Genomic DNA, 25,784 nt, shown 5'->3' on the forward strand with positions numbered 1-25,784 from the left:
CTAGAAACCCTTTCGTTGTTGCCCTTTCCAAATATAAATTCAATACGCACCTCCATGCTTTCATATGCTTTTCTCTTCTGTGCAACGGACATTCCTGATTCCGGTCTTTTGCTCTTCTTGCGATTGTTTTACAACCAGTTATGTTTGTATATACAGTACATCACATGCAAGATAAGTTTATAATCTCACAACTGAAAATTGGACTTGTCCCCAAAGATTGCTTTTCACAACTTTGTCATTCGCAAACAGGTTATTGTAGATACTAACATGTCAATATGTTGATCACGAGGTTAGCTCATGTTTATGGAGTTGACTTAAGTCAGAGAAATACTGAGACTATGATATTGTGCTTTTCTTTATCGTTGTTTTTCTTCTGTTTCTTTGACCTGGTGTTGAAACATTTGGTTTCATTATTATAACCTTCCTTCCTCCTTTTGTCTGCAGAGATGAGATGTGAATGGGCAAGAGTGGAATGTTTTGATCTCAGCCACTGGTGATGATGCTGCTGCTGCTGCTGCTGCTGCTAAAGTTTGCATAGCTGTGTATTTTGATTGGCTTCTTCCAACGGTGTGGGGGAGAGGGGGGGTTGGGAAAATGTAATGGGTAGACTTTACGTGCTCACATTGGTTCTTTTGAAACCAGACAATGGTTTTTCACTGACTGCTTGTAAACATCTTCTGGTTTTAAGTGCTTGGTGCTGTGTTCGAATACACATTGCATTATCACGAAACTCTCCTGTTACGAATTGAGAATAATTTCATCAAAATAAACTTCGGTGAGATTGCAAAAGGAAATTTAGGTTTGAATTTTAAATTGACGAAGTATTTTTGTTTGTTTTTAATTCATTTGGTAATTTATGTTTACGCTGGATCTATCTACCGATTGGCAATCTGTATGATTGTGACGTGGGGTATGCAGAAGTGGTTGGTGAGCAGTTAAATTATTATTTACCATTCAGTCGCATGCCTCAGAGTAGCAGTTTGCAACACCTTGAGGAGAGCACTTGATTGCAAACTGAGTGCAAATCGCGTCAAGCGGATGGATACCTGTTGTCTTGATTTCTCCAAATTTAATTTTTAACATCACTATACCGCAAAAGCAAATGAGTAAAACCACCTTGATTATCAACAAATACAGGGTGACCACAAAATGCGGTACCAACATTAGCTAATAACTTCCTCCATACCAATGATTCGCAGGTGTGCAAAGTGGAGTTTGTGTATAGTCAGCAGATTTAGATTTAGACAAGGTAGCCCCATTTTTTTTTTTTTTTTTTTTTGCTTTTTTCAACATGCAGTGGACAACCAAATAAAATCGTTTTCAGTAGACATCTACCTGAGAACGAAATCCTTAAAGAAGACTCAAACCACTTTCAGGGTTTAGATGCTTAAGGACATCTACAGAGAAAGACCACAATCCAAAGGTGATCTCAAAACAACAATAACCGCCAAAATCCGTTCAATCACTACATCCGAATGTGTCGGAGTAATACATTTTTCCCGTCGAATCCAAGTGTGCCCGCAGTGTAGAGGCCGACATCGAGAGCAAGCTCTGACCTCAATGACACTAGCATTGAAGCCGTCGCTTCACTGATAGTAGTTGAGTAACATAACTTGTATATACTTGAGTACAGTAATATAGTTTATTGACCGTCAGTATTTGCAAAAAAATTTATTTTTAATTCCGGAAACATTTTGTTTGTTGCTAACAACTGAACATTAATTTTAGTAATACGTACTTACTCGTCAAAAAAACGATTATGAATTTGTTTTTTGTTCCCATGGGATCAGACATTGTGTTTTTTTTTGTTTGTTTGTTTGTTTGTTTTTTTTTGTTTGTTTTCCAATTTTCAAAATGTAATTCTCATTGGCTTGAACAATACACTGCCGTAAAGGTCTCGTCGAGCACTAGACGTAACTCTGTAATGACTTCCCATATGGAACACCATCTTACTAAATCCGCCATCCCGACGCCAAGCGTCTGGCATTCAGCCTGTCACCTACGGACATCAAATAGTCTGTCAGATATATGGGTTGTGGTGTTAAACTGCCATCAGCAAAGCGACAGGATGGGTTGAGTTCTGGATGCCGGGGTGATGTGCATGTCCAGAGAGGTCAAGCCTAGCACTTGACGTAACAACGTCCCAGCGAAAAGAGTGACAGACAGAGGAATGAACGGACTGAGAAATCCGGCTACTTTAATACATAGATGAAAGATATCCATTTGAAACTTTCCATAATGATCATTCATCATGTGAAGCAAATGTTTACAAAAGAACATGCCATTTTAAAAAAGAAGGTTGATTAAACTGTATTGGTACCGTCTTTTTTTAAAAAAAAAATTGTGGTCACCCTGTACTTTATCAAAAACATTCGATAACTAGGAGGAAACTTGGTAGAACGCATACCTCCGCCACGCTATGCCTGATCCACGAGAACATATCGTGCCCAATACATTTTTGAAATTTCACGCTATATATTGTTTTTCGCCCTATCTCTCAATGGAGAAGAATTACTTTAAAAATTAAATTCTCTTATTCGGATCTTCACTAAAATCGAATCAATTCGTCCTTGACACCACACACACACACACACACACACGCACACACACACACACACACGCGCACACGCACACACACACACACACACACACACACACACACACACACACATACACACTTCATCCGAATCCGTCCACAACTTTTTGAGATATCTGTTTAGCCCATCTCTCATTTGTGAAGAATCACTTAAAAAATTATTGTATCTGGTTCCAGATTCAGATCTTCACCAAAATCTAATTAGTTCATCCGTTTCACACACCCAACCTACCCTCCAAATTTCATCTGAATCCGTCTACAACTTTTTGAGATATCCTGCACATAAACAAGCAGACAGAAAGGGGTGAAAACAACCTTTTTTTTCCACTCTCGATGGAAGAGGTAATAAAAACAGTGACATAATGTTATTGGCCAGCAGGGGAACTAAAGAATATGGAAGGGGGGGACATAAGTCAGACCTGATGGAAGGGTGCCGAGAGTAGAAAGACATGGGGAGAGCTCGGAATAGTATGTCGAGGGAGAGAAACCTTTTCAACTAACTTTCAGCCTTTGAATTAGTGGAAGCACTTTAGGGGTATCTGGTGGCAGTGTAGAAGATGTTGCATTTGGGTTCAGCTGGAAAAAAAAACCTGAGGGTATTGACGATGTAAAACTGTACAGCTGAACCTTAGATTACTGAAGAGAGAGAAAATGTCACCGAACCAACACAACCACTTCAAGACTGGGTGTGCACCACTGTACCCATGGGAACCAATTCGGAAAGCTGGATGTCATTAATTCAATGGATCATGGGGTGTGGTGCTGTCGGTACCTGTGCAGGAGGATGAAGGTCTGAGTTTTCAGGTCCTTGGTGCTTCCAGTTTTACTCTTACTGATGTGAGATTTGGACTCTGACCATGGATCTGAGACGGAGACTTGATTCCTTTGGTACCAGGTCTCTTCGGAGAATCATCGGCTATCGCTGGTCGAATTTGTGTCCAATGAGCGGTTGCTGAGAGAGACTCGTATGAGATTTTTTTTACCTGCATCGTCCATCAGTCAGCTGCGGCTGTGTGGACATGACTCATTTCCGTGATGCTGATCCTGCTCACTAGATTCTCTCAGTGAGGGAGCCTTGTGAGTGGAGGAGGCAGACGGGCTGACCATGTGCCTCGTGCTTGGGACAGGTTGATCGGTATCTCGGAGAGATGGGGATGGGCCAGGCAACTGCCTGGGGGATGGCCAGACAGAGGCCCCTGGAGTACCGGCAGAAAGTGGACGCAGTGACGCACTGCTCTGGCGCATGCTCCCATATCTGACATGATCTGGTGGCATCAATGTGAAAAATTTGGAGGGGGGTAAATACTTTTGCAGGCCACTATACGTCTAAAGATTGAAACATGTTATTGTAATGACTGTCGAAAGAATACAGCTCAAATGGAAAAGATCCTGGGAAAAAGTCTTGTGGGTGGTTCTGTCCGGCGAAAATCGAAATTACCTTTTTGGGTTGTGTATAGCATACAAAAGGACATTGTTTTTCAATTTAAGACTTCAAATGGTAATCATGATTATTTTTGTTCAGATCAAACCGTAACTGCAAAATATTTCTCAGGAATTACCCCCTGCCTCCCGACTAATGATTAATGCATACAGGTATTTCACTCCGAACCCAGGGGTGTGTTCCATGGTATCAATAAACTTGCCAAGCCAGCCATTCCTTAATTATCAATGGTTTCATTGGAGTGCTTGTTTCAGTGCTTAAGCCACTTAGCGAGCACTCTATAAACATTTTGGTAATGGAACACACCCCCGCTTGTCGTCACCTCAAACTTACCACGTATGTTGAAATATGTTTATTTACTTGGAGTTATTTTCTATTCATTTATTTCATGATTGATGACGCCTTGTTCAGTTTTTAAATACAAGTGCGTGCCCGTACGTGCGTCGCCGTACGTGGGGAAAAAAATTCAAACTGCGTGCCAGAAACAACCACACAGGCCGTTCCTTCGTCCTCGCGTGCCCGTACGTGCGTGGCCGTACGTGCAAAAAAAAAAAAAAAAACGTACATGCAAAAAAATAATAATAATAATAATAATAAAGAATTGTCACATCAATTGTGACGTCATAGCACCGTGTCATGTCATTGGTTTGGTAAATAAATGGCCATAACTTGAGAACCACTTGTCCGATTAATATCAAACCTTAAAAAAGGCACATACTCAGGTCCCCAGCAATATACCTGGCAAGTTTCGATTAGATCGGACCAGTGGTTGTCGAGAAACAGCGGTCACAGACAGACAGACACAGAGATTGCTGGAATTATAGATAGATACATAAACTCCGCAGTACTCCTGATTGTACGAACGTTTTATTTGGGCAGTGTATGGTAGTCCGCTGTCTCTATTTCCATAACAAAACATGCATTACCTCGTTTCGTCTGTGATAATCAAAATGTACTTGTGTTTCTTCAAAAGGTACCTTTTATTTAATGATTGAAGACATGTTGATTCGGTCTTCAAATGTACATCAAAGGCCTATGGAGCTTCAGAGCTATGTAGAGTGAACGACAGACAGACAGGCAGAGAATGTATAAGTGGATAGGCTAATGCTGTCTGTCCCACACGAAACACTCCACAGAGAGAAAAAAAATTAAGTTAGAGTTGATTCAAATTAATCTAAACCTATAGAAAAATTACAATATTTTCAATCGGACAATAAATTTAACCCGTGCGGTGGAGAGGCAACAGGCCACTACCTCTGTCACTTCTGATAAATTTTTTTTATTTTTTTTTATTATTATTTTCGTTATTGTTGTTATTTTTCTATCTTTCTTTCTTTTCTGTCAAAAAAACATATAACCTCCCTTTCTTGATCTCCTTCAACCAGTGCAGAAATGAAAGGCCTCCTTTTTTCCTTTTTTCCTTTTTAGTTTTTTTATGTTGTGGTATTTTTACCACAGGCTTCTGTTGGTGAACTCTTAATTTGATAGGTGGAACCCTGGAACAGCAGAAGTCTCCTGCAGCTGTTGGTGTACAAGCAGTCGACTGAGGGGACCATGCTGTTGGCAGTGGAAGAGTGAATCCAGGTGTCCTCTTTATGGTGAACCTGAATATGGTTTGTAGCCTTCCAAGGAGTGTCATGTTCGAGGTTGTACCTTGAGCACATAAAAACTGTAACAAAAGGGCCTGGCATGCAACGGCTTGTGGTCTCGTTGGAGAGTCTGAAAAGGGAAAAAAACTTTCGCGGCACAACATACAAGGCGAGTGATGGGGCATTGGGTGCAAAAATACCTCTCTGTGGGCTCATGGCAACAGACTCTGCAGCGCCTACCTGGTGACGACCAGCGATGTGCCGTCACCACCTTGCGAGTGTAAAGAGATGCTTACCGCAATAATCGTAGCGGAACGCCGCAACATCGCTGATCTTACCTTCATGATCGCCATCCATGGGTGATACCTGTTGGCTTGGGGAATCCCCATGCCATTAAAATAATCAAATAAAAATATCTAAACAAATAAATAAAACATCAATGCCAAAGCACACGATGGAACACAGAGTCATCAAGCCTTCAGGATGCACGTCCGTCCATTTACTTTCGGTGTCACTATGAATTGCATGGACCATTTACTCTATGAACTCATAATTAGATTAATAACATCTTCAAAAATATTTAATCTTCAAAATGTTTAAAGAGCAGGTTTTGGGTCGCTGGTGACTGCGTGATTCGAAGGTTGTAATCACATGAATAATCGTTGGGCAATTATTTTCTTACATTTGAAACTCAAAATATGATAAAATTAACTTTTAAGTCAAAACTTTTGTCAGTGATCGAAAAACAGACCGGAATTTACCGAAGATGCTATGACATCACGTTCTCCGAAAACTTCGTGAACATTCGGAAACGGCGTGTGAACAATGGCGAGATGCGAATCAAAGTGATTTCAGCGGCAATGAAATTAGGTGTTTTCATTCCGATATTGCCGAGGACGAGTCGGAGGATGATGGGAATTTATACTATGGAGTTTCTGTCCCTGAGCCATATAAATTTGAGCCACTTGCAAGTGCCAGAAAACGGCCTATTTTGTGTATAAGTGTCAGGACTGACTCCCCGGCAGTTCACACTGACAGAATCCACCAGACATTGGTTTGTAGATTTTCATTTTCTTGTTCGATGCATAAAATAATGTAAAGTTTGATTCGTCTGTGACTTGATATAATAATTTTAACCTTCCAGTCACTCAAGAGTCAGAAATAGAATGAATCAATCATGGACCCAAATATATTATACACCGAAGCCTTGGCGTTGAAGTCTTTCTGACAGCTGAGCTTGACCCCAGCGAAAGTGAACAGTTAGAACAAACCCCAACTTTCATGAGACTGTTGTGGCATATAAATACCAAAACATGTTTAGCCTCATTGGGAAATATTCTACCAAATTTACAAAAAAAAGTGGAAAATTGATCAATTTTTTACAATTGAAATGAAATAGCCCAATTTGCTGATGCTGTTAAAAAAGTAATTCAATCAACTATAAGTTGATTTGTTGAGAAATTTTTTCATGCTTGTGTTTTTCAGAAAGTTTATTTATGTGTTTTTCCATGTACTCTTTAAGAATACATTTCAAGGATTTTCTCACTTAAACTCAACAATTGATTCTGTGATAGAGCAGTATCTGGAGAACTTGTCAACCAACAACTCATATTCACAGAGTGGTGATCAGATGTGTTGATGCCTTCGTAATCCTCGGCTGTGAAATGGTCACCACAAATGACAAGTCTATCCAAAGGGTAATCTTTACCCGTTTTCTTTGGGGGGAAATTCGCCCGTTTTGTTTGTACAAATCTTATCCACTACCGGCGAATGTTTGATTCATTCGGGACTTGGTGGGAGCGATTACCCGTTTTCCAGTCATTTTCGCAAAACATGACGACACATGTACGAGGCATGATGTACAAATATCCAAATAACTTTGTTCTACAATAATTGAAAATAAAAAAGGATAATACAAGCCGGGAGGCGACGATGGTTCACGAGCGGTATTTGACGATGTAGATTGTTTTAGAAGTCAAGGATGAGACAATGTGATAATGTTTGACAAAGTTATAAAAATGATCAACATGATGTGGTACGGGTGACAGGTTATTAGCTGCAAAATGTCGAAAACCCGGTTTCATTCAACAACTTTCAAAATTTGACCTTTGCATAACCTTTAAAGGTCACAAAACAATGTTGTGGACATTAAAATATGGAAACAGGATACGTGCAATAGCTTATTGGAGTTAGTTCGTCGAAGAAGGTCGAAAATCCCGTTCGATTCCCACAACTTTGAAAATTTGACCTTTGTGGCCTTTAAAGGTCAAGGATTATGACCTTTGGTGCAAAACTTCCTCTGGAACATTCCAGAAACAATATAATGTCATATAGGCTATATGGCATTTCGCACTCCTCGGATTATCGATACTTTGATGAAATCAGCATAAAAACAAACTTGAAGGGGGCGCCACGGGCAAGGTGTTCGAGATAGAGCAAAATGGTTTCAAGACTTTAGGTGGGGAATGACATCAAGATTATGCATAAAAAATATTGTCATCCTTGCTCTCAAAGTTTGGGCGGTCATATGATTTTTTTTATGTCAAAATTCGCAATTTTCTAGGTTTTTGACCTTGTGACCTTGACCTTGGGACGAAAATGAAAATTCGGACGACAAGTTTTAGATAATTCATTTTGCTATTCAAATACCGAAGCACCCATTCCATTCAGTCAATTCCCTCGGAGAAGATAGATTTTTAATCCGACTACTCCCTAAAAATGGCTTTTTTGGGCGTGGCTCTGTCCACAATGGGCGTAGCAAACCCTCATCCAGGAAAACACAACAAGACATTGATATCGAACACATAACCAAGTTTCATCAAGATCGGATCAAAGTGCACGGAGTTATGCTCTGGACAGACAGACACACAGACATAACGAATATAGTGGTCACTCTGGTTGGCGCTCGTGAACCAAAAAACAAAAATTACAAGTGGGCGTTGGCTCCGCCCACAATGGGCAATCTTAGCTGCTACCCTACGATCTGTCACCGCCCATTTCTTCAAAACCTATCTTCTCCCTCAAAATTGACCGAATCAAACTAAATTTTTTATATGTTGTACATATGGCCAATGCACACAATTTCTCAAGCAGGAATTTCGATAAAAAAATCTAGAAAAATATGAAAAAAACAAAAATTGCAAGTGGGCGTGTCTGCGCCCACAATGGGTGTAGGACGCCCATCGCCAGGAAGACAAAATTAGGCATTGATATCAACATCATATTCAAGTTTCATCCAAATCGGATCACATCCCACAAAGTTGTGCTCTGGACAGACAGACAGACATACATACAAGCCGGTAGGTGGACATGGGTAGTTGCCTAACCAATAGAACCTGACGCAATGGGCCCATTCGATGGGGGAATGACCTGAGGATTAAGCACAAGAAAATTCATGATTCTAACTTCAAGGGTTCATGCTGCAGATTGTTTTTTCATTAAAATACCCCCACATTTAGAGGTTTTTCGGCCGTTGCTCGGCAACGGAGGGGTCCATAGCAACGGTTCTTTCTCACACATAACTAGGACATACCATGAACTAGACTCATAGTCTCTGAGATATAACGAACTTCGTTTTTTTATTGTTTTCGACCAGGGTTCATTCAAAGTCTATCTTCTCCGACAGTTTTCATAGGATTCGGCTGGAAATATTTGACAATATGGCTGAATGTACTGCCCACAGTCACTCGTGGCCCGATTTTTGATTTTCGAAAAAATACATTTTTTATGCTTTTTCAAAATTTTCAAAGTCCCGTTGCAGGGCAACAGTGGTGTCCATAGCAACGGTTCTCATTTGCGCACAACTCGATCATGGTATGAACCTACCCACCAAGTTTCATTGAAATTGCCATTGTATTAACGGAGCACTGGACCGAACAGACAGACAGACAGACAGACATATCGACGGAAAAACTGATAATAAGGGTAGAACAAATTTCAAAAAAAAAATTAAAAAAACTTTTTTTTTTCGACTGGATCGACTACCCAACAGACACACAGACATAACGAATATAGTGGTCACTCTGGCTGGTGCTCGTGAACCAATAAAAGGGGCTAAAATTGGTTGTTTTGTGTTACAAATTAAGGGAGTGGGTATGAACAGACAGGCAAAGGCGATCGGTTGGGGGGAGACAGTAGGGTAGGTCCGAGCCTGTTTTCGGAGCGGCCGGCACCACCGCACTCCTTCCAGACCCACACAGAACGAGACCAGAGGCCGCCAGCTTCACCTACCGGCCTGTTGTGATGTATCGCCTGTTAATGTAAAAATTGTAAATAAGTTTAACCCACCTGTGTGTTTGTCTTAGCGCCGGCATTGTAGTTAAGTTGTCCGTGTGAGTCTTAGTTATGCAGCGCAGTAGGTTATTTCTTTTTGGGACATGTATGAAAAAATGTCGCATTCAGGGATCCAAAGGTAACATGTACGAGGGGGAAACTTACACATGCTGGTCACATGCAATTTTGACGACTCGGGACGAGTCTGTAAAAAGGGGAGGGGGTAGTGTTGTGAATCTGGAAGCCATGAGCACACAACATTCAGATCCTATAGCTCAGTTATTTCGATAAATGAATGTGGATGGATAGCTCCCTTTCCCTAGTCTAATGGGTGAATAAATGTTCATGCGCTGTGAAGTTATTTTAATAGTCAGGGTTTCTTTTGTTACAAACACCAACGAAAACCCTCTGCTCCCGGCATTCTCCGTGTGCTCGCTTGGGCACTCCAACTCATGGAATACGACAAGCCCCACCCCCCGATTTGCTTGGCGGTGCGCCAAGTCGGAGAAAGGTCAGGCCCACCCATCGGCTCGCTTGGGCACTCCAAGAAATGGAATGTGACAGCCCCCACCGACGGCGAACGAGCCATGCCAGAAGTGAGCCGCGCCCAAGAGGGATAAAAAGGGAACGGAGAGACAGAAGTTGCTTCTTGGTTCTTAGTTGGTGGTTGGAGTTGGTGGTTGTTTGCTGAGTCTACTCAGGCGGGTTGCGAAGGATCGGCGCCTCATCTTCACCAGCGCGTGTTCTGGAGCGCGAGAGGATCCGCCAGAGCTCGGGAGGCTGATCGTGGCTCGCCGGTGTCTGTATTCGGCCGCCACTTGCTGGTGCCCGGTTCGAATCAGCTCGAAGACCACATGAGGTGGACAGGTCCGAGGCAGGTTCTGGTCTTCAGTTCGCTTCTCCATCCGAGCTGGAGGCCTCAATAAAGACCGCTCTGGGTCCGATTCTTGTGTGCGTGTGTGGCGCCAGTCTGCTAAGTAATGAATGGTTAAGTGCCTTGCTGTACATACGTGCTTATCAATATTCGGATAACTCTGCCCTTACGTGCTCCCCTCATTTCCCTATTGTTTAATAAATAACCCCATTTGAGAAATGTATCAGCTCGTTCGTGTCCTTTCCTCCATTGGCTTAGCGTGCTGCGTTTTGGAAAATTGGCAAGGCCGTTGTGTCGCCATAAGGGGACCTTTGGACTGACGGATCTTGGTGACCATCCGCTCGAGTCACACATGGTTTGAGTACGCTCGCGGCTCGTTCCGTATGGGTGCCGTCGAGGGTGTGGAGACTCGGTAAATCGCCATGTGGATATCTAGGTATTTTGAAAATTGCCAAATTGCCCTGTACCACGTGGTAGAAATATTGATGCTTCACAATCCGATAAGGGACCCGTACTTTTCGGGGTTGTCCGAAGAAGTACGATCTAAATTCCAGGTGATCGGCGGAGTCGACTCTACGGCTCCATCTAGCGATCGTGCTCGTCGCCGACGCCCAGCCTGCAACAATACCACATTCCTCTCCCCTCATGCTGCCTTCCCTCCCAATCACACCACCTTCCCTCCCCCTCCCCTCACGTTTATCTCCTCCCAACCCCCCTCCCCACTTCCCCCAACCCTTCTAGCTCCCACCTCCCCTCCCAGAATGTATATACCCTTCCTAGCTCACCACCCTCCTCGCTCCTCCCTCCCTCCCCACCTCTCCCCTCCCTCCCTCCCCACCTCTCCCCTCCCTCCTTTCTCTCCCTCCCCACTTTGTTCTTTCTCCCCCCCCCCTCATATTCCCTTCAGCAAAGCAACGGGTTGTATTTGTCAGTATCAGCCAGGGGACGTGTATCGAAAAGTAATTCTCACTCTTGTTTAAATTGAAGTACGAACTGCAAAACTGGAGGATTTTGGAAGTATTATGAAGGTGATTTGTGTTCTTGTGTTAAAGTATAGAAAATAAATGATCAAATAAAGATTGTAAAAGGTGTATAAATTAATTAATTCCGGTTTTACCACCATTTTACCCAGTGTCTATTCCATCACCCTGAGTTGTTTACATCAACACATTACATTGTTGTTCATGCCTACGGCATGTGTCCTTTTACACCCTTAAAAACTAAGTTTCCTGTTTGGAATGATTTTCAATTTTGTTTGACTACCAGGAAGGCAGACAGAGTAAAAATAGGTCCGCATGTCCTGAAGCTCACCTGGATCAGGAGCAACAGTCACTTCAACCCCTCCCCCCTCGCAGACCCCCACAAGACCCTGATTGTTTTAATGCCGTGAACAAACTTTGGTTCGTCATGGGTGATGAAAGTTGTGGTCAGGAAACATCGAAATTGTGTGTGTAGTTTCAGGAAAGAGAGCAAATCACAAAATTTTTTTTCGATCCTTGTGGAGGATCTCGAAATCTTACTCACGTTGTTGTTCTTCATCTTCTTCTTGTGGACTTTTTTGTTTCACAGCCTGCAGTTTTCATTGAAACTTCCTGAAACTTGGCATATATATGTAAAAATACCCTGTGCAGACAGTAACGATCTCCGATTTTGAAAATTCCTCCGAGAAAAAAAAGTTATGACGTCAAAATATCTCCGCTAATGGAAATCGCCTAAAAAATTATCTCCGAAACTAGGCAAGCTTTTTGAATTCTGTTTGCGGGAATCCAACAGGGCATTATCAGAGATTAATTACCGCACATATGATACATCACTATGATGTCATCTCAATTTTTATGATGTCATTCCTATTTTTTGACATTTTTTGTTTCACAACCCAGAGTTTTCATCGGATATTCGTGAAATTTGCCATGTATATGCAGAAAGCCCACGCTAAGGCAGTAACCATCTCCGATTTTGGAAATTCTTCCTAGAAAAAAAGTTGACGTCATAATATCGCCGCTAATGGAAATCGCCTATACCATTATCTCCGAAACGAGGCAAGCTGTTTGAATTTTGTTTACGGGAATCAAGCCGGGCATTAGCACAGATAATTTATCGCAAACCTGATACATCACAATGACGGCATATTCGTTTTTATGACGTCATCATTAAGAGGACGAGGATCTCAGCTCATTTGAGCTTGTTGGGGGGGGGGGTCAACCCCCTTAATGAGCACAGATTTTGATGCGGTCAATACACTTTCGTTAGGCATCAGATATGAAGCTTGTGGTCAAATTTCATCAAAATCTTGTGTTTTGCTCAATCGACAATGACAAGTATATACATACAGACTCACTGACTGACTGACACCAACATGGCACAAGCTCACCGGATTAAAGTCCAGGTGAGCTTAAAAAAAAAAATCTCACTCTCTCTGCGCATGCGCGTACCTGTATTTAACAAGGACAAATGTGTCCAAGAGCCGCTTCCTAAAGGCAAAAACCACAACAACTTCCGATATTTCGTCACGTGCCTTGATGGAGCCAATAGCGAGACCCGTCATGGAGGCTCCTGTTCATGACGAGAAAATCGCGTATTTACGAAATTACAACACATTAAATGGAATAATCTTTAAATAGTAACGTGAACTTTTCGAAACTTTAAAGCAAATGTCCGAATATATTTAAAAGTTCATGATAGACACTCTCTAAAGGCACCCTCAATGCGAGGATGTGTACTGGTGTTTAGTATTTAAGGAGATCCGGATTGTGTATAGTGTATATAAAAGAGCCGAGTCCTAAAGGTAGGAGAAGGAGAAGGAGAAGGAGAAGGAGAAGGAGAAGGAGAAGGAGAAGGAGAAGGAGAAGGAGAAGGAGAAGGAGAAGGAAAAGGAGAAGGAAGAGCTCTCCTTGGCTACTGCCAGCTAGCCACCCCCCCTCAAAAAGTCTACAACTTTTTGAGATGTCACAAACAGACAGAGAGACAAGCCGGTAGGCGGACATGGGTAGTCGATCAAGTCGTTTTTCAGCCGTTACGAGCCAACAAAACCGTCCATAGCAACGGTTCTTTCTCACACATAACTAGGACATACCATGAACCAACCATACCAGTTTCATGTATGTGTGACTCATAGTCTCTGAGATATAACGAACTTCGTTTGTTAATTTTTTTTCGACCAGGGTTCATTCAAAGTCTATGTTCTTCGCCAGTTTCCATGGGAGCAGGCTGAATTTTTTTGTGAAGGAGGCTGAATGTGTTGCCCACAAACGATCATCGTTTGATTTTTGATTTTCGAAAAAATAAATTTTTTAGGATTTTTCAAAAATTTCAAAGTCCCGTTGCTAGGCAACCAAAGGGGCGTTAGAAACCAGTACCTTCGCGTCACAACGAGGTCATAAACTGGTCCGACCACAGAAATTTCATCAAAATCGAACAACTGCAAGGGGGTCAAAACCCCCGACAAACACACACACGGACAGACCGACACCACGACCAACAAATAAGGGTAGAAGAAGAAAAAAAATCTTAAAAAAAATTTTTTGAGATTTTTTTTTTTGCGACGAGATCGACGATCCAACAGACTCGACCTCGGTTCATAAACCGCCGATTTACCAGACTCAGACACAACGCTGCAACTCTTACACCGCCGAGTCAATGATGTGCGAGAACAGGAATAATCTCTGAACGTATTAAACGCTGGAATAAAAAATGGATTAAACCGCTCGTCTGGAATTTTAATGCGTAATGGAGTATCGCTATAAACACTTATTTTCACCTCAGCACAATCACATCCCATTCAGGGTTTATCTTCTTCCATTTTCCGTTTTCTGATTGGTCAGATTCTTCTTCACATTCCCGCTGAGGGATTCTGATTGGTGGGTTTCTTCTTCACATTCCCGCTCGGGAATTCTGATTGGTGGGTTTCTTCTTCGTTTTATCTTCTCTCAATTTCGAGGCGGACGTTCGATTTTGAAGCCCGCCATCGTCGTTCTCCGGACTTGGTTTTCTTATACATTGCTCGGCTTTGTGTTCACTGTTCCGTACGGTATCGTGCCTCCGATCGATTCTGCTTGTCCGCGTTGATTTCAACTCCGACCGACGGTCTTCGTTTTTTCTGTTAATTTGATCTTCGGTCTCAACCTTTCTTCACGTCGCACGATTCGGGCAAGAATTTAAAGATGTACGTGAGGTGACGCCATGGTCGTGGTCGTCGACTCGTCCTCACATTTATTGTTGGTTCACGAGTGACCACTATATTCGTTATGTCTGTGTGTGTGTGTGTGTGTGTGTGTGTGTGTGTGTGTGTGTGTGTGTGTGTGTGTGTGTGTGTGTGTGTGTGTGTGTGTGTGTGTGTGTGTGTGTGTGTGTGTGTGTGTGTGTGTGTCTGTCTGTCCAGAGCATAACTCCGTGCACTTTGATCCGATCTTGATGAAACTTGGTTATGTGTTCGATATCGATGTCGAGTTGTATTTTCCTTGATGAGGGCGTGGCTACGCCCATTGTGGGCGGAGCCACGCCCCCAAAAATAGCCATTTTTAGCGGGTAGTCAGATTAACAAATCTATCTTCTCCGAGGGAATTGACTGAATGGAATGGGTTCTTCAGTATTTGATGAGCAAAATGAATTATCTGAAACTTGCTGTCCGATTTTTCATTTTCGTCACAAGGTCAAAAACTTAGAAAATTGCGAATTTTGACATAAAAATCATACGACCGCCCAAACTTTGAGAGCTCGGATGACAATATTTTTTATGCATAATCTTGAGGTCATTCCCCACCTAAAGTCTTGAAACCGTTTTTCTCTATCTCGAACACCTTGCCCGTGGTGCCCCCTTCAAGTTTGTTTTTACGCCGATTTCATCAAAGTATGGATAATCCGAGGAGTGCGAAATGCCATACAGCCTATATGACGTTATATTGTTCCTGGAAGTTTTGTACCAAAGGTCATAATCCTTGACCTTTGACCTTTAAAGGCCACAAAGGTCAAATTTTCAAAGTTGTGGGAATCGAACCGGGTTTTCGACCTTCTTCGACGAACTAACTCCAACAAGCTATAGCACGTATCCTGTTTCTGTATTTTAATGTCCACAACATTATTTTGTGACCTTTAAAGGTTATGCAAAGGTCAAATTTTGAAAATTGTTGAATGAAACCGGGTTTTCGACATTTTGCAGCTAATAACCCGTCGCTCGTACTACATCATGTTGATCATTTTTATAACTTGGTCAAACATTATCACATTGTGTCATCCTTGACTTCTGAAACAATCTACATCGTTAAATACCACTCGTGAACCATTGTCGTCTTCAGACTTGTTATTCCCATAATGACCGTACTGCATTGTAAACGAGAGAACCACGATGGTTTTGAGTGGGCAAAGATGGTCCTCACTCAGGCTCAGGTCCAAACAGCACATCAAACGAGAAGGGTCGTGTTATAAAACTCAGGACGAATCGACAGACGCCTTCCCTCGCCATTTTGTCCACCAAATGCAGTTCTGTACACACACCATGAGAATCGAGTCCTCCTCATCTGTGCTTGCTCCAAGTCTTTGGTCAACTGCCTGGTCAGGCGTGACATGTAGCCGAAGGTGATTTGGGATTGGTTGAGGATGCCGGCAATAACTTACCTGCTCTTCACACGAAAATAACACCAGAGGATATTTATGGTCCACCATCGACCAGTACTGGTAGATGGTCTTCTGATTTAATGCCTTTCCGATGGAGGCACACACGTTAATGGGTCTCTCTCCATGCGAAACACCAGGATGACAGTTTATAGCCAGCCCGAGATTCAAACCCTGGCTGGACAGCTCAGAGATGAGTATGCAAACCTCTCGGCTGTGCAGCTAGCCCTATTGTTCAAATGTTCTCATCATGTTGCAGCGATGGTGTCTGACTGTGAAGGCCGTGAAGAGCCAAACACCGTACAGGTCTTGCTTCTGCTTTTGGCTCAAACACTCCATAATATTAGTTGAGCACACGTTTCGAAGCAAATAATTTTTTAAAACAGTATCTCAACACTTGCTTTTTACACTAATAATTATTACCCCATGCACACGAAGCAAAAAGCAGGGTTAAGCAATTTGTTCATGTCCATCCAGCAATCTGTCTGTTGTCTTATCAGTTTATAATCAAGGAACAACTTATTTAAATTGAATGTTATATGTGGAACATGAATATGAAGACAAGTTTCCTGTTTTCCCATACTTTACCTCTGAATTAACTCTGATGAAATCCTGCCTGGCAGTCAAACAAAAATGAAAATCATTCCAAACAAGGAAACTTTGTTTTTTTTTTAGAACATCAAAAAGGACACAAACAACAGGCACAAATAACTAATCTAATGTGTTAGATAGGATGGTATAATAGACACTGGGGAAGATGGCAGTAAAACTGAGAATTCATATATATATATATATGAACTTTCAAACCTCTTTCAGCCTTTATTGATTTAAATTTAATTATGTACTTGAAGACTGTAGAACACAAATCACCTGTCATAATACTTCCAAGAACCATGCTCTTTATTGATATACTGTTTAGCATTAGAGGGTGTAGCATGTGTATTGGGTGAAGAAGAGGCCACCATCATGGCTCTGCACGATGTTGATTGATGCTGTGTTCTATTGGTGATCAATAAAGCCTCCATCTCCTCACTTGCAACTCAATGTCATCTTATTATAAGGATGGTTGATGTATAAATCTGCTTCAGGAGCACTAAATAAACTTCTGGATTTTTTTTCAACGATTTTTAAAAGTATTATTTTATTAAAATTTAAGTTCAGGAAGGAGGGCCTTGCCATTCATGGATTTCACCTTCGTGAATTTGCTCTATCGTGATGAATTTATTGAGGAAAGGTTTGCGGATTGCGATTGATGTGCTCGAATAATCGAGGGTTGGCGAACTAGTTTCCACATGCATTCACCGAATTAACATGGGCCGTCAAGTCAACACAATAACCCCCTCAAACCCTCCAACATCATCATCATCATCACCATCGTCTCATCTTTATAGTCACCATCATCAACATTCCATCCATCCATTGGGACCATACTCTGTGCAGACGTTGGTGCTCCCGAAGCAGTCTCCTTGGCTATTGGACACAATCCTGGATGGGTCGCCACTCCGACACAGGATACCAGCAAGCTGGCACTCATTTTGCCGACCTCAGAAGAATGACAGGCAAAGTCAACCCCACCTGGTATTAATTCAATAGCCAAGGAGGATTTGAACTCGGGATCCAAGGATCCAAAGCCCTCCACCCTAACCATTAAGCCAACATCAGGCATATTATCAACATTGCCATCACATTAATGATTGGATCAAGTTTATTAACATTATTATTAAAGGTAAGTTTCATGATTTTAATAACTCAAGAAAATTAACTTTATATTATATTCTTAATACAGGAAAATAATGCTTTATTTTATGTTCTTAATAACTCTTTTATTCATGAAAATAAATGGTACAAAAATAATACACAAACATGTTAATGAAGGACAAATTTTAAAGTTGAAGTCCCAAATCCTATTTTCCCCATTACCCCCTTCAGTTTGTGGATTTGAGGTTCACGGGGATTTTTAAGAATGTAAGCTTCGCGAACGGCAAGGCCCTCATGTATATACTTTAACACTGCGTGGGGTGTCGTGTTCTATGAACTCTCCAGTTGATTACTTTTTTTTACACCCCTCTTGGCTTCTCCACCCAAAAGTGATCTTACATCCCCTTCTGTTCAGACTTTAGTTGAACATTGATCCAGGAATAGAGATTTGGCCCTGACTAAACAACTTTTGAGATAATTTGGTATCTGGTTGTATTAGTTCCTTGAACTTTCCTCTGGCAACTTTCCATTTGGCAAATAATTTCAATTTTATGTGTTTCAGAATTATCACGATGGATGCTGCAAGTGGGCCAAAACCTCTTCAAACATTCACAGAGTGGTTTATTGACTGTGGTATGACTGCTGAATTTGCTGCTGCCATGGTCAATGAACTTGGTATCTCCAGTTACTCGGTCCTGCTTGCCTGTGCTGAGCCACCCTCCGTGCGAGCGGAATTGTTTACTCAGGCTCGAAGCAAATTGCCCTTTGGTTTTTATGCCTCATTACGGCATCTCATGGACACGTGCTTCCCACACAATGCAGGGGAGAATGCACCGAGGGAGAATGGCACGTGTTACGTTCCATTCGAGGAGAGGGTTCTTACTCCGTTACTAGATCTTTTGGCAGGGTTAATGGCAGGACTAGCAGAGGAGCTCACAATGTATCGTCAGCGGGTGTTAGGTCTGCATTCGGAAGGACTTACTTCACCCAGCGAGTCCATAAGAGACAACGTCTCACAATGCAACTCCAACATCGGTCCATCAGGTAGACTTTTTTTTGTAATCATTGTATGATCTAATTTTTATTATTTGTGGAACTGGCCAATTGAAGGCTTTTATTATCATAACACAACATTAGATATGCTGTGCTTGTGAAAGTTTCCGTGGACATGTTAAAAAATAATTTTTAATACCATGTGGCCAAAAAATACGATAAAAGCACCAAACGGTGTCTTGAAGAACTGTTTTTGATTTGCACTTTCGTTTGTCTTACTCCACAATCCCTGTCATGACGAGGCTAGTTGTTTTGGAGTTGACTTTTTTTGCAAAATGCTGCTAATCTCTAAAAATACTGGTTACCAACACAACTCCACACATCCATGTTCCATTCTCTCATCAGTATCATTCATCCCTATGCGTTTAAACATTGGGTCATTACCGCGCACACTTAGTGTAACATGGGGTTAAGCATCTGATTCATTCACTCTGTCTAACTACTTAAATACAATTGAACACTAAAACATGAAATGGAACATAAATCTGAACACAAACCTGCAGTTTAATTGTACTTTGGCTCTGCATTTGGCAAATTGTACGGCATCTCACCTCGAGCCTGCATGCACACTCGTGGTAAAGCAATTGCTTCAGCCTCTTTGTCTGTCTAGCAGTCAAACAGATTTAAAAATCATTCCAAACAGGAAACTTACTGTTTTTAGTGACGTCATAAAGGACACAAACAATCGGCACAAAGAACTAATTTAATGTGTTCAATCAGGTGGCGTAAAAGAGGGTGCATCTTTGTCGGTAAACTTCCGGTTCAATGTTTTTTTGGGGGTTTTTTTCTACAGCCTTTAAAACTTTTATTTTATTTCAATTTAATCATATCCTTGAACACTGTAAAACACAAATCACCTGTTTGCACTGCCCAAAACCTCAGTTTAGCAGTACTTGTGCAAAATTTTACGCTGTCTCGACCAATCACATTGACCGTGTGATCTGAGGGTGGAGTAAGAAACAATGAGATTCGGGCAAAACTGGCGGTGCCTCGCGATGCAACCACAGAGCTAACTTCGTCCGAAAGATCTGGTCATTTGGTGCATTTTTTTTTCTTCTCAAAGATTGCTCCAAAATCATCGGTTTCTGCGAGAAGAGTTGACCAAAGGTTTAGCTCTGGACTGTTCTGTTTGAACCATCGGCTTCATTTGGTTACCATCATCCCTGTTATTCAAAGTTCACGAACAAAGCTAATATAGATCGCGTTCGGAAATAGAACGCAAGGGTTGAAAAGACAATTAATTCCCATGTCCCTTTTCTCAAGACTGCGTGGTGTAAGGTGTTCTATGAACTCTAGTTGACAATACTGTGATTGGAGTTATGATCACTATTCTGCAATTAAACATTGTCATGAAACTTCTACCATCTCCTCTCTGGCCCCACACCCTCCCTGCTCTGTCTGAGATGCGTCACACCCCCCTCCCCCCATATTTCTGCAGTGCACTCAAGGTCAGCCAGCAACCCCCTTTTGGTAAAACTACCAAAATCAAGAATCACTGCTCACCTTCACTCTTTTATTCCTCTTTTTTTTTCTTGCCTTTGGAATAAACTCCCACACACTCTTCAATCCCACTCTTTCCTCCAGGTCTTCAAAACAGCTGTTCACCACCATCTCTTATCTTCCCTCAATCAAAACCACAATCTTTTCTACCCCCATTAATCCACCCCAAACCCACCTGCTTCAAATTCCTTGCTTTCCTTCCTGAAAGTCCCTGTCGTGTAAGGACCTGAAAGTCCCTGTAGTGTCCATCTTGTTTACCCCATGTACCCTCACCTCATCCCTCTCCCTTCCACAGATCTCCTCATATCTCTATTCCCCACTGTTTTGTCCTTCCCTCTTATCCACTGCTCCCCTTGTACTTTCTTGTCTTCACATCGCTTGTATGTGACATTTATGCAGGATATTGCTACGTAATGGGTGTGTGGTTATCAGGTTTCTTGCATGAATGTCTTGAGGTACGGTATAACGTGTGCAGGGTTGAGGTCGGGACTTGATGTGGAGGAACCGGATGTGCCTGGGGATTTGGAAGAACCACACAAAGAACTGGAAGATTCAAGACAGCCTTGTAATTTTGATGGTGGTAAGGTGTTGCTTTTATGCAAACACTGGTGATTTACTAAAACTGTTGCAATTCTCACTTTTTAAGATCCAGTGAGTTTTGATTTTAATAAACATGTTTCATGCCTCAAGCCAGTTAAAAAAAAAATTCATCAGTCCTGTCTATCCACAGTATGTTTTATCGTTTTACCCCCCCCCCCCAAAATCCTTTTCTTGTGTATTAAAAAAATATTTTCAGCCATAATTATCTTGAAACTGATTATAATATACAAACACTCAAATGGTTTTGTCCAGCATGGATAAACTAGCTGTACACAGACTGGAAAAAGGAGAAGAGCGACTCGGTGGTTAAGTGTGTTGGTGTGTGCACAGGGTGTGCAAAACTGCTTAGAATGGTGAGATGTGGGGCATGAAAATGTAATACTACTACTTCTACTACTATTCTTTAACAGTCACAATTATTCCCACTTTATTGGGGTCCTGCCAGGTATAGTTTTTATTTCAAGTCTTTCACGTAGTAGCTGGCCAGGAATAATGATCAACTGAAGGTGATTTCAGAGTGCTAATAACTCGCGTTGTCTTCGCGAAAGACACCGTGGGATATCTTACGACATCCACTTCATGCTAGCAGGTAGGACACCCAGCTTAACATCCATCTGAGGTATGACACACTTGTTGATGCAGCCCTCATTCATTACACCTGGAAGGTAAACGAGCGACCTCTGCACCATTCTGTCGGACAGCGATATGTATAACTGAATATTTTTATGCCTCCGCTGACGAAGTTGCCAGAAGCATTATGTTTTTGGGTGATCCGTCCGTACTACGGACGGACGGAAGGACATATGTACGAATGTTCTTTGTTTTCTCTGCAACCGCTTATCCGATTGACAAAATTTTTTCACTGTTTGCGCAACTACTCATGTAGAATGTTTTATTGATAATTATGATGTCATAGGTCACATGGTGTGGCAGCCATGTTGGAAAAAAGGAAAAACTTTGGACCTTTGTATCTCTGAAACCACTCCTTGGCAAAAAAATTTAAACTTGGCACATGTCAAGTTTATGTCAATAATTATGATTTTTTGATGATGTCATATGTGGCTTCGTTATGATGTCATAATTGCATACCTCAAATGCTTTATCCAATCAGTATGAAAATTGAGGGTCATCTATGAATAAAATGGTCCACAGAAAAAAAATTGATGACGTCATCGGTCACGTGATTCGGCAGCCATTTTTTTTTTTTTTTTTTTTTAACCTTCAAAAATCTTCTCTGAAGTGGCTGAACAGATCGAGGTGAAACTTTACAAGTATAACCACCGATACATGAGGAACAAAAGTTTCACACATATGACATAGGTCACATGGTTTGGCAGCCATATTGAATTTACCCTTAAACCTTTAAAAATCCTCTTCTCCAGAACGGCTGGACAGATCGAGGGGAAACTTCACACAAATGTTCCCCAAGCCATGGATGTACAAGTTTGTTAAGGAATAAATCATGTCACATTGGTTTGGCAGCCATATTGGATTGAAGAAAAATATTAAATGTTTTCACTGAAACCATTTAATCAATTAATGTGAAACTTCACAATTATGATCGAGGAGAATACATGTTTTAAATTTCAACTTGATCAGACACATGGTCTGGCAGGCAGAATTATTAGATTTTTGGACCTGGGTTATTTTTGATTTTTTAAAAATTTTAAATAAGGCTCACTTGGCTGTGCATGGATGAGTTTTGAGGGTAGAGGAGTCGCAGCTGAAATGTGAATCCTATCCAGGTTCCTCCTGATAACTTCATCTTTTCTTTTTGGCTTGTTTGGGTTCCTTCTGATTACTCCAATGCAGGACTGTACCTATTTGGTCTTCCATTTGATTTGAATTTAATTTATTTCAATCCCATTCTAAATTCAATTGAACAAGAATAAATGTCATGGGTCAGAGTCAGGTATCCAATCAAAGCGGGGTTGTATCAAAGCGAGACATCTTGGTACCCGGTCATCACTGTCAGCAGTTATAAAGTGGCAGTTCTAATTATGTCTCTAATTACATAACACACCAGTACACAAATGCCACACAAAATACACCACACAAAACAAGTCCTGGCGAGGGTCTGAAATCTCTGAATGCTCTTTTTCTTATTTATTACCTATTTGTGTACTTAAAATATATATTTACATTTTTAATCACCAACTTCGTTTCATGTCTGTCTGCACTTCAATGACCACAAGTCGATGACAAACTGCATGCCTGCGAGCTTTACGGACAGAAGAAAGTTCCTGCACTCTGTGGACGTGCCCTCACGCCTGCAATAATTATCATATCTATCCGATTATAATTATCGTATGTCTGACAACAATGGTTGTTGGACTGTACATAATATTCCACCGTTAACACCCATCTTGAAAAGTGGTTTTCTGTCATCGGTACTGTCGGACTGTACATTATACAGTAAACCCTCCAGGTTATATACAGGTTAGGTTCCTGGAAAATTCTGTGATAGTTGAAACTGTGATCATGGAAACAAAGGGTCAATGGGAAGAGGGGCTTTGGTTCCTGCACTTCGAGAAAATATTGAGGAAGATCGACGGCAGCCAGAAATAAACAAATTACAATTTAAATAAACACATAAATACATATAAAAAGCATGTTAACATTGAAATAAACATGTGAATACAATAAATTAAAGAAAAACAACTTTTACCTTTTAAATTTATTCCAAAACAGCAAGGTGGGTGAGGGTAAACATATTACGTATTCATTCGTACTGATCTCTGCCATAAATAGAAAACACAATACTTAGCTCAGGATGATGATGCTGTTATAGGGTGGAAGGTATAAAGATGTGGCTGAAGTATTTGCGATCGCTGTTGGGTCATCGGGAGTACGATGAAGTCACTTGCTGCTTTGCCGCATAGAAGAAGGGTAAAACGATCCTGAGCCACCTTGACCCGAAACGGATCTTCCCTACTTGGACAGGAAAGTATGAGATGGCATCCTCTTCCAAAATAATACCATCTCTTTGGTGTTAAAAACACCAAAGGAAAAACTTTGGACCTTTGTATCTCTGAAACTGCTCTGACATAAATCCCTTCACCTCAGTTCGTTCCATAAGCCATGGTTGAGCTGGAGCCTTCAGCCCCAGGTGCCTCATCAAAACATGAGTAAATCAAATGGGTTCTCCCGTACACTGCTCCACTCAAAGGCATTTTTTCTGTTTGTTCCTCAATATGGACAGAAAAAGAATCAAAATTGCCAACTTGGTCAATTTTTGGGAAAATCGTGTAAATTCCTTCAAAAATCTTCTCCAGACCTACCAGTCAGAATGCTAACAAATTTGGGTAACAACATTAGGCCAGGGCCCAGAGAAGCTACAGGTCCAGTGGTCCTTTGTTTTTGTTTTTTGTTAAGAGTATTTGTGTTGTATTAAACCTATGAAGTGTCCATGCCGTCCCTACGTATGAAGTCTAATGACTTTGTGACAAGTTCATATCACAAAGCATCTCATTCATCTCACCTTCGTTCTTTTTAAAAACTATTATTATGGTGCTCTTTCTATTGTAACCTTCTGTTTTTTGCATGCAAATGATGCTGTCACAACTGCAAAGTTGTGATGCACCTTTCCAATCTAGAGGCCTCATTCCTGGTGATATTGAATTTTAAATTTTTGCCATAATTTGTGCTGTTGTTATATATATATATATATATATATATATATATATATATATATATATATATATATATATATATATATATATTTATCAATTATCATCCAATGAGAAAATAACTACCATCTGTACATTTTTTTTTCTTCACCTTATGTTTCAGATCTCATGAATGGACAGCAGCCTGTAAATGAGAATGTGATTGCACAAATGCAGCTGGAAATCAAGGTCGAAACAGAACCTACTTGCGGTAGGTGTTTCAACCATACTTGTTTCAATACTTTGGTCAGAAACTGTGTATATTTAACACTCAAGAAAGTATGGTACCAAGGAGGCCTAAAACGAACAATTAGAGTGTGGAATCCCTCGTTGTAATTATTGTTTTTTTATTTTTTTTTATTCACTAGTAATAGTATAGGTGTCCACAACCATCCTTGATCATGTTGTGGAATGTCGACCGAGACCATGACTTTTTTTTTTTCCACCCTCACTTTTTCACTTTTATTCGCTTTTGAATTTGTTTTCTACACAACTGCTTGGGCAAATGATGCAAAACTTTCAACATAGAAGCACCTACCCATGGAGATCTTCTTTAAATAATAAAAAAAAAGTTACATGATGGTTAAATGGAAAATGCACTCGGCATTCCAAAGGTTTTCTGGAGGCATGGGGTGCAGGGTGTTTCGTTATCAGGAATGGCATATGGTCATTACTATCAAATCAGGCATTTATAACCCATCCCCAATTGCCCTTAAGAAGGTGGTGGTGTGCCTTATTCTTAAATGTCGGTAGTTCATGTGATATACGTACTCCAAAAATCCCATTTGGTAAGGCGTTACAAGATTTTGACCCAGCGACAAAGAAGGAATTACGGTAAATGTCTGTGGCAACATAGCGTGTGACTTGAAAGTGATGGTGTTACCAT

At 41.1% G+C, this 25,784-nt stretch overlaps 2 protein-coding genes and 1 long non-coding RNA gene across 7 annotated transcripts in view; 2 read left to right on the forward strand and 1 right to left on the reverse strand.

Moving 5' to 3' along the window:
- LOC147031440 (protein-L-isoaspartate(D-aspartate) O-methyltransferase-like) overlaps positions 1-794 on the forward strand; it is a 22,260-nt gene extending 21,466 nt beyond the window's left edge. For all 3 annotated transcript variants that reach the window (XM_085863136.1, XM_085863131.1, XM_085863146.1), the window contains one exon: positions 445-794. Coding sequence is in view for 2 of the 3 variants with exons in the window: in XM_085863131.1 (XP_085719257.1) it covers positions 445-457 (13 nt within the window). In the remaining variant the exon portion in view is untranslated. The remainder of the gene's footprint in view (positions 1-444) is intronic.
- Positions 1-14,576, reverse strand: part of LOC147031441 (uncharacterized) — a 19,594-nt gene extending 5,018 nt beyond the window's left edge. The window contains exon 1 of the long non-coding RNA XR_015053066.1: positions 14,530-14,576. This is a non-coding gene — a long non-coding RNA (uncharacterized LOC147031441). The remainder of the gene's footprint in view (positions 1-14,529) is intronic.
- A 104-nt stretch (positions 14,577-14,680) lies between these two features.
- LOC147031442 (uncharacterized) overlaps positions 14,681-25,784 on the forward strand; it is a 44,615-nt gene continuing 33,511 nt past the window's right edge. For all 3 annotated transcript variants that reach the window (XM_085863190.1, XM_085863180.1, XM_085863198.1), the window contains exons 1-4: positions 14,681-14,934; positions 18,640-19,121; positions 21,106-21,210; positions 25,023-25,109. In XM_085863190.1, the coding sequence (XP_085719316.1) occupies positions 18,650-19,121; positions 21,106-21,210; positions 25,023-25,109 (664 nt within the window). In that variant the 5' untranslated portion in view covers positions 14,681-14,934; positions 18,640-18,649. The remainder of the gene's footprint in view (positions 14,935-18,639; positions 19,122-21,105; positions 21,211-25,022; positions 25,110-25,784) is intronic.

This window comes from Eptatretus burgeri, chromosome 2, assembly GCF_056783735.1.
Source record: "Eptatretus burgeri isolate ZD-2024b chromosome 2, Ebu_testis_v1, whole genome shotgun sequence".
Taxonomy (NCBI): domain Eukaryota; kingdom Metazoa; phylum Chordata; class Myxini; order Myxiniformes; family Myxinidae; genus Eptatretus; species Eptatretus burgeri.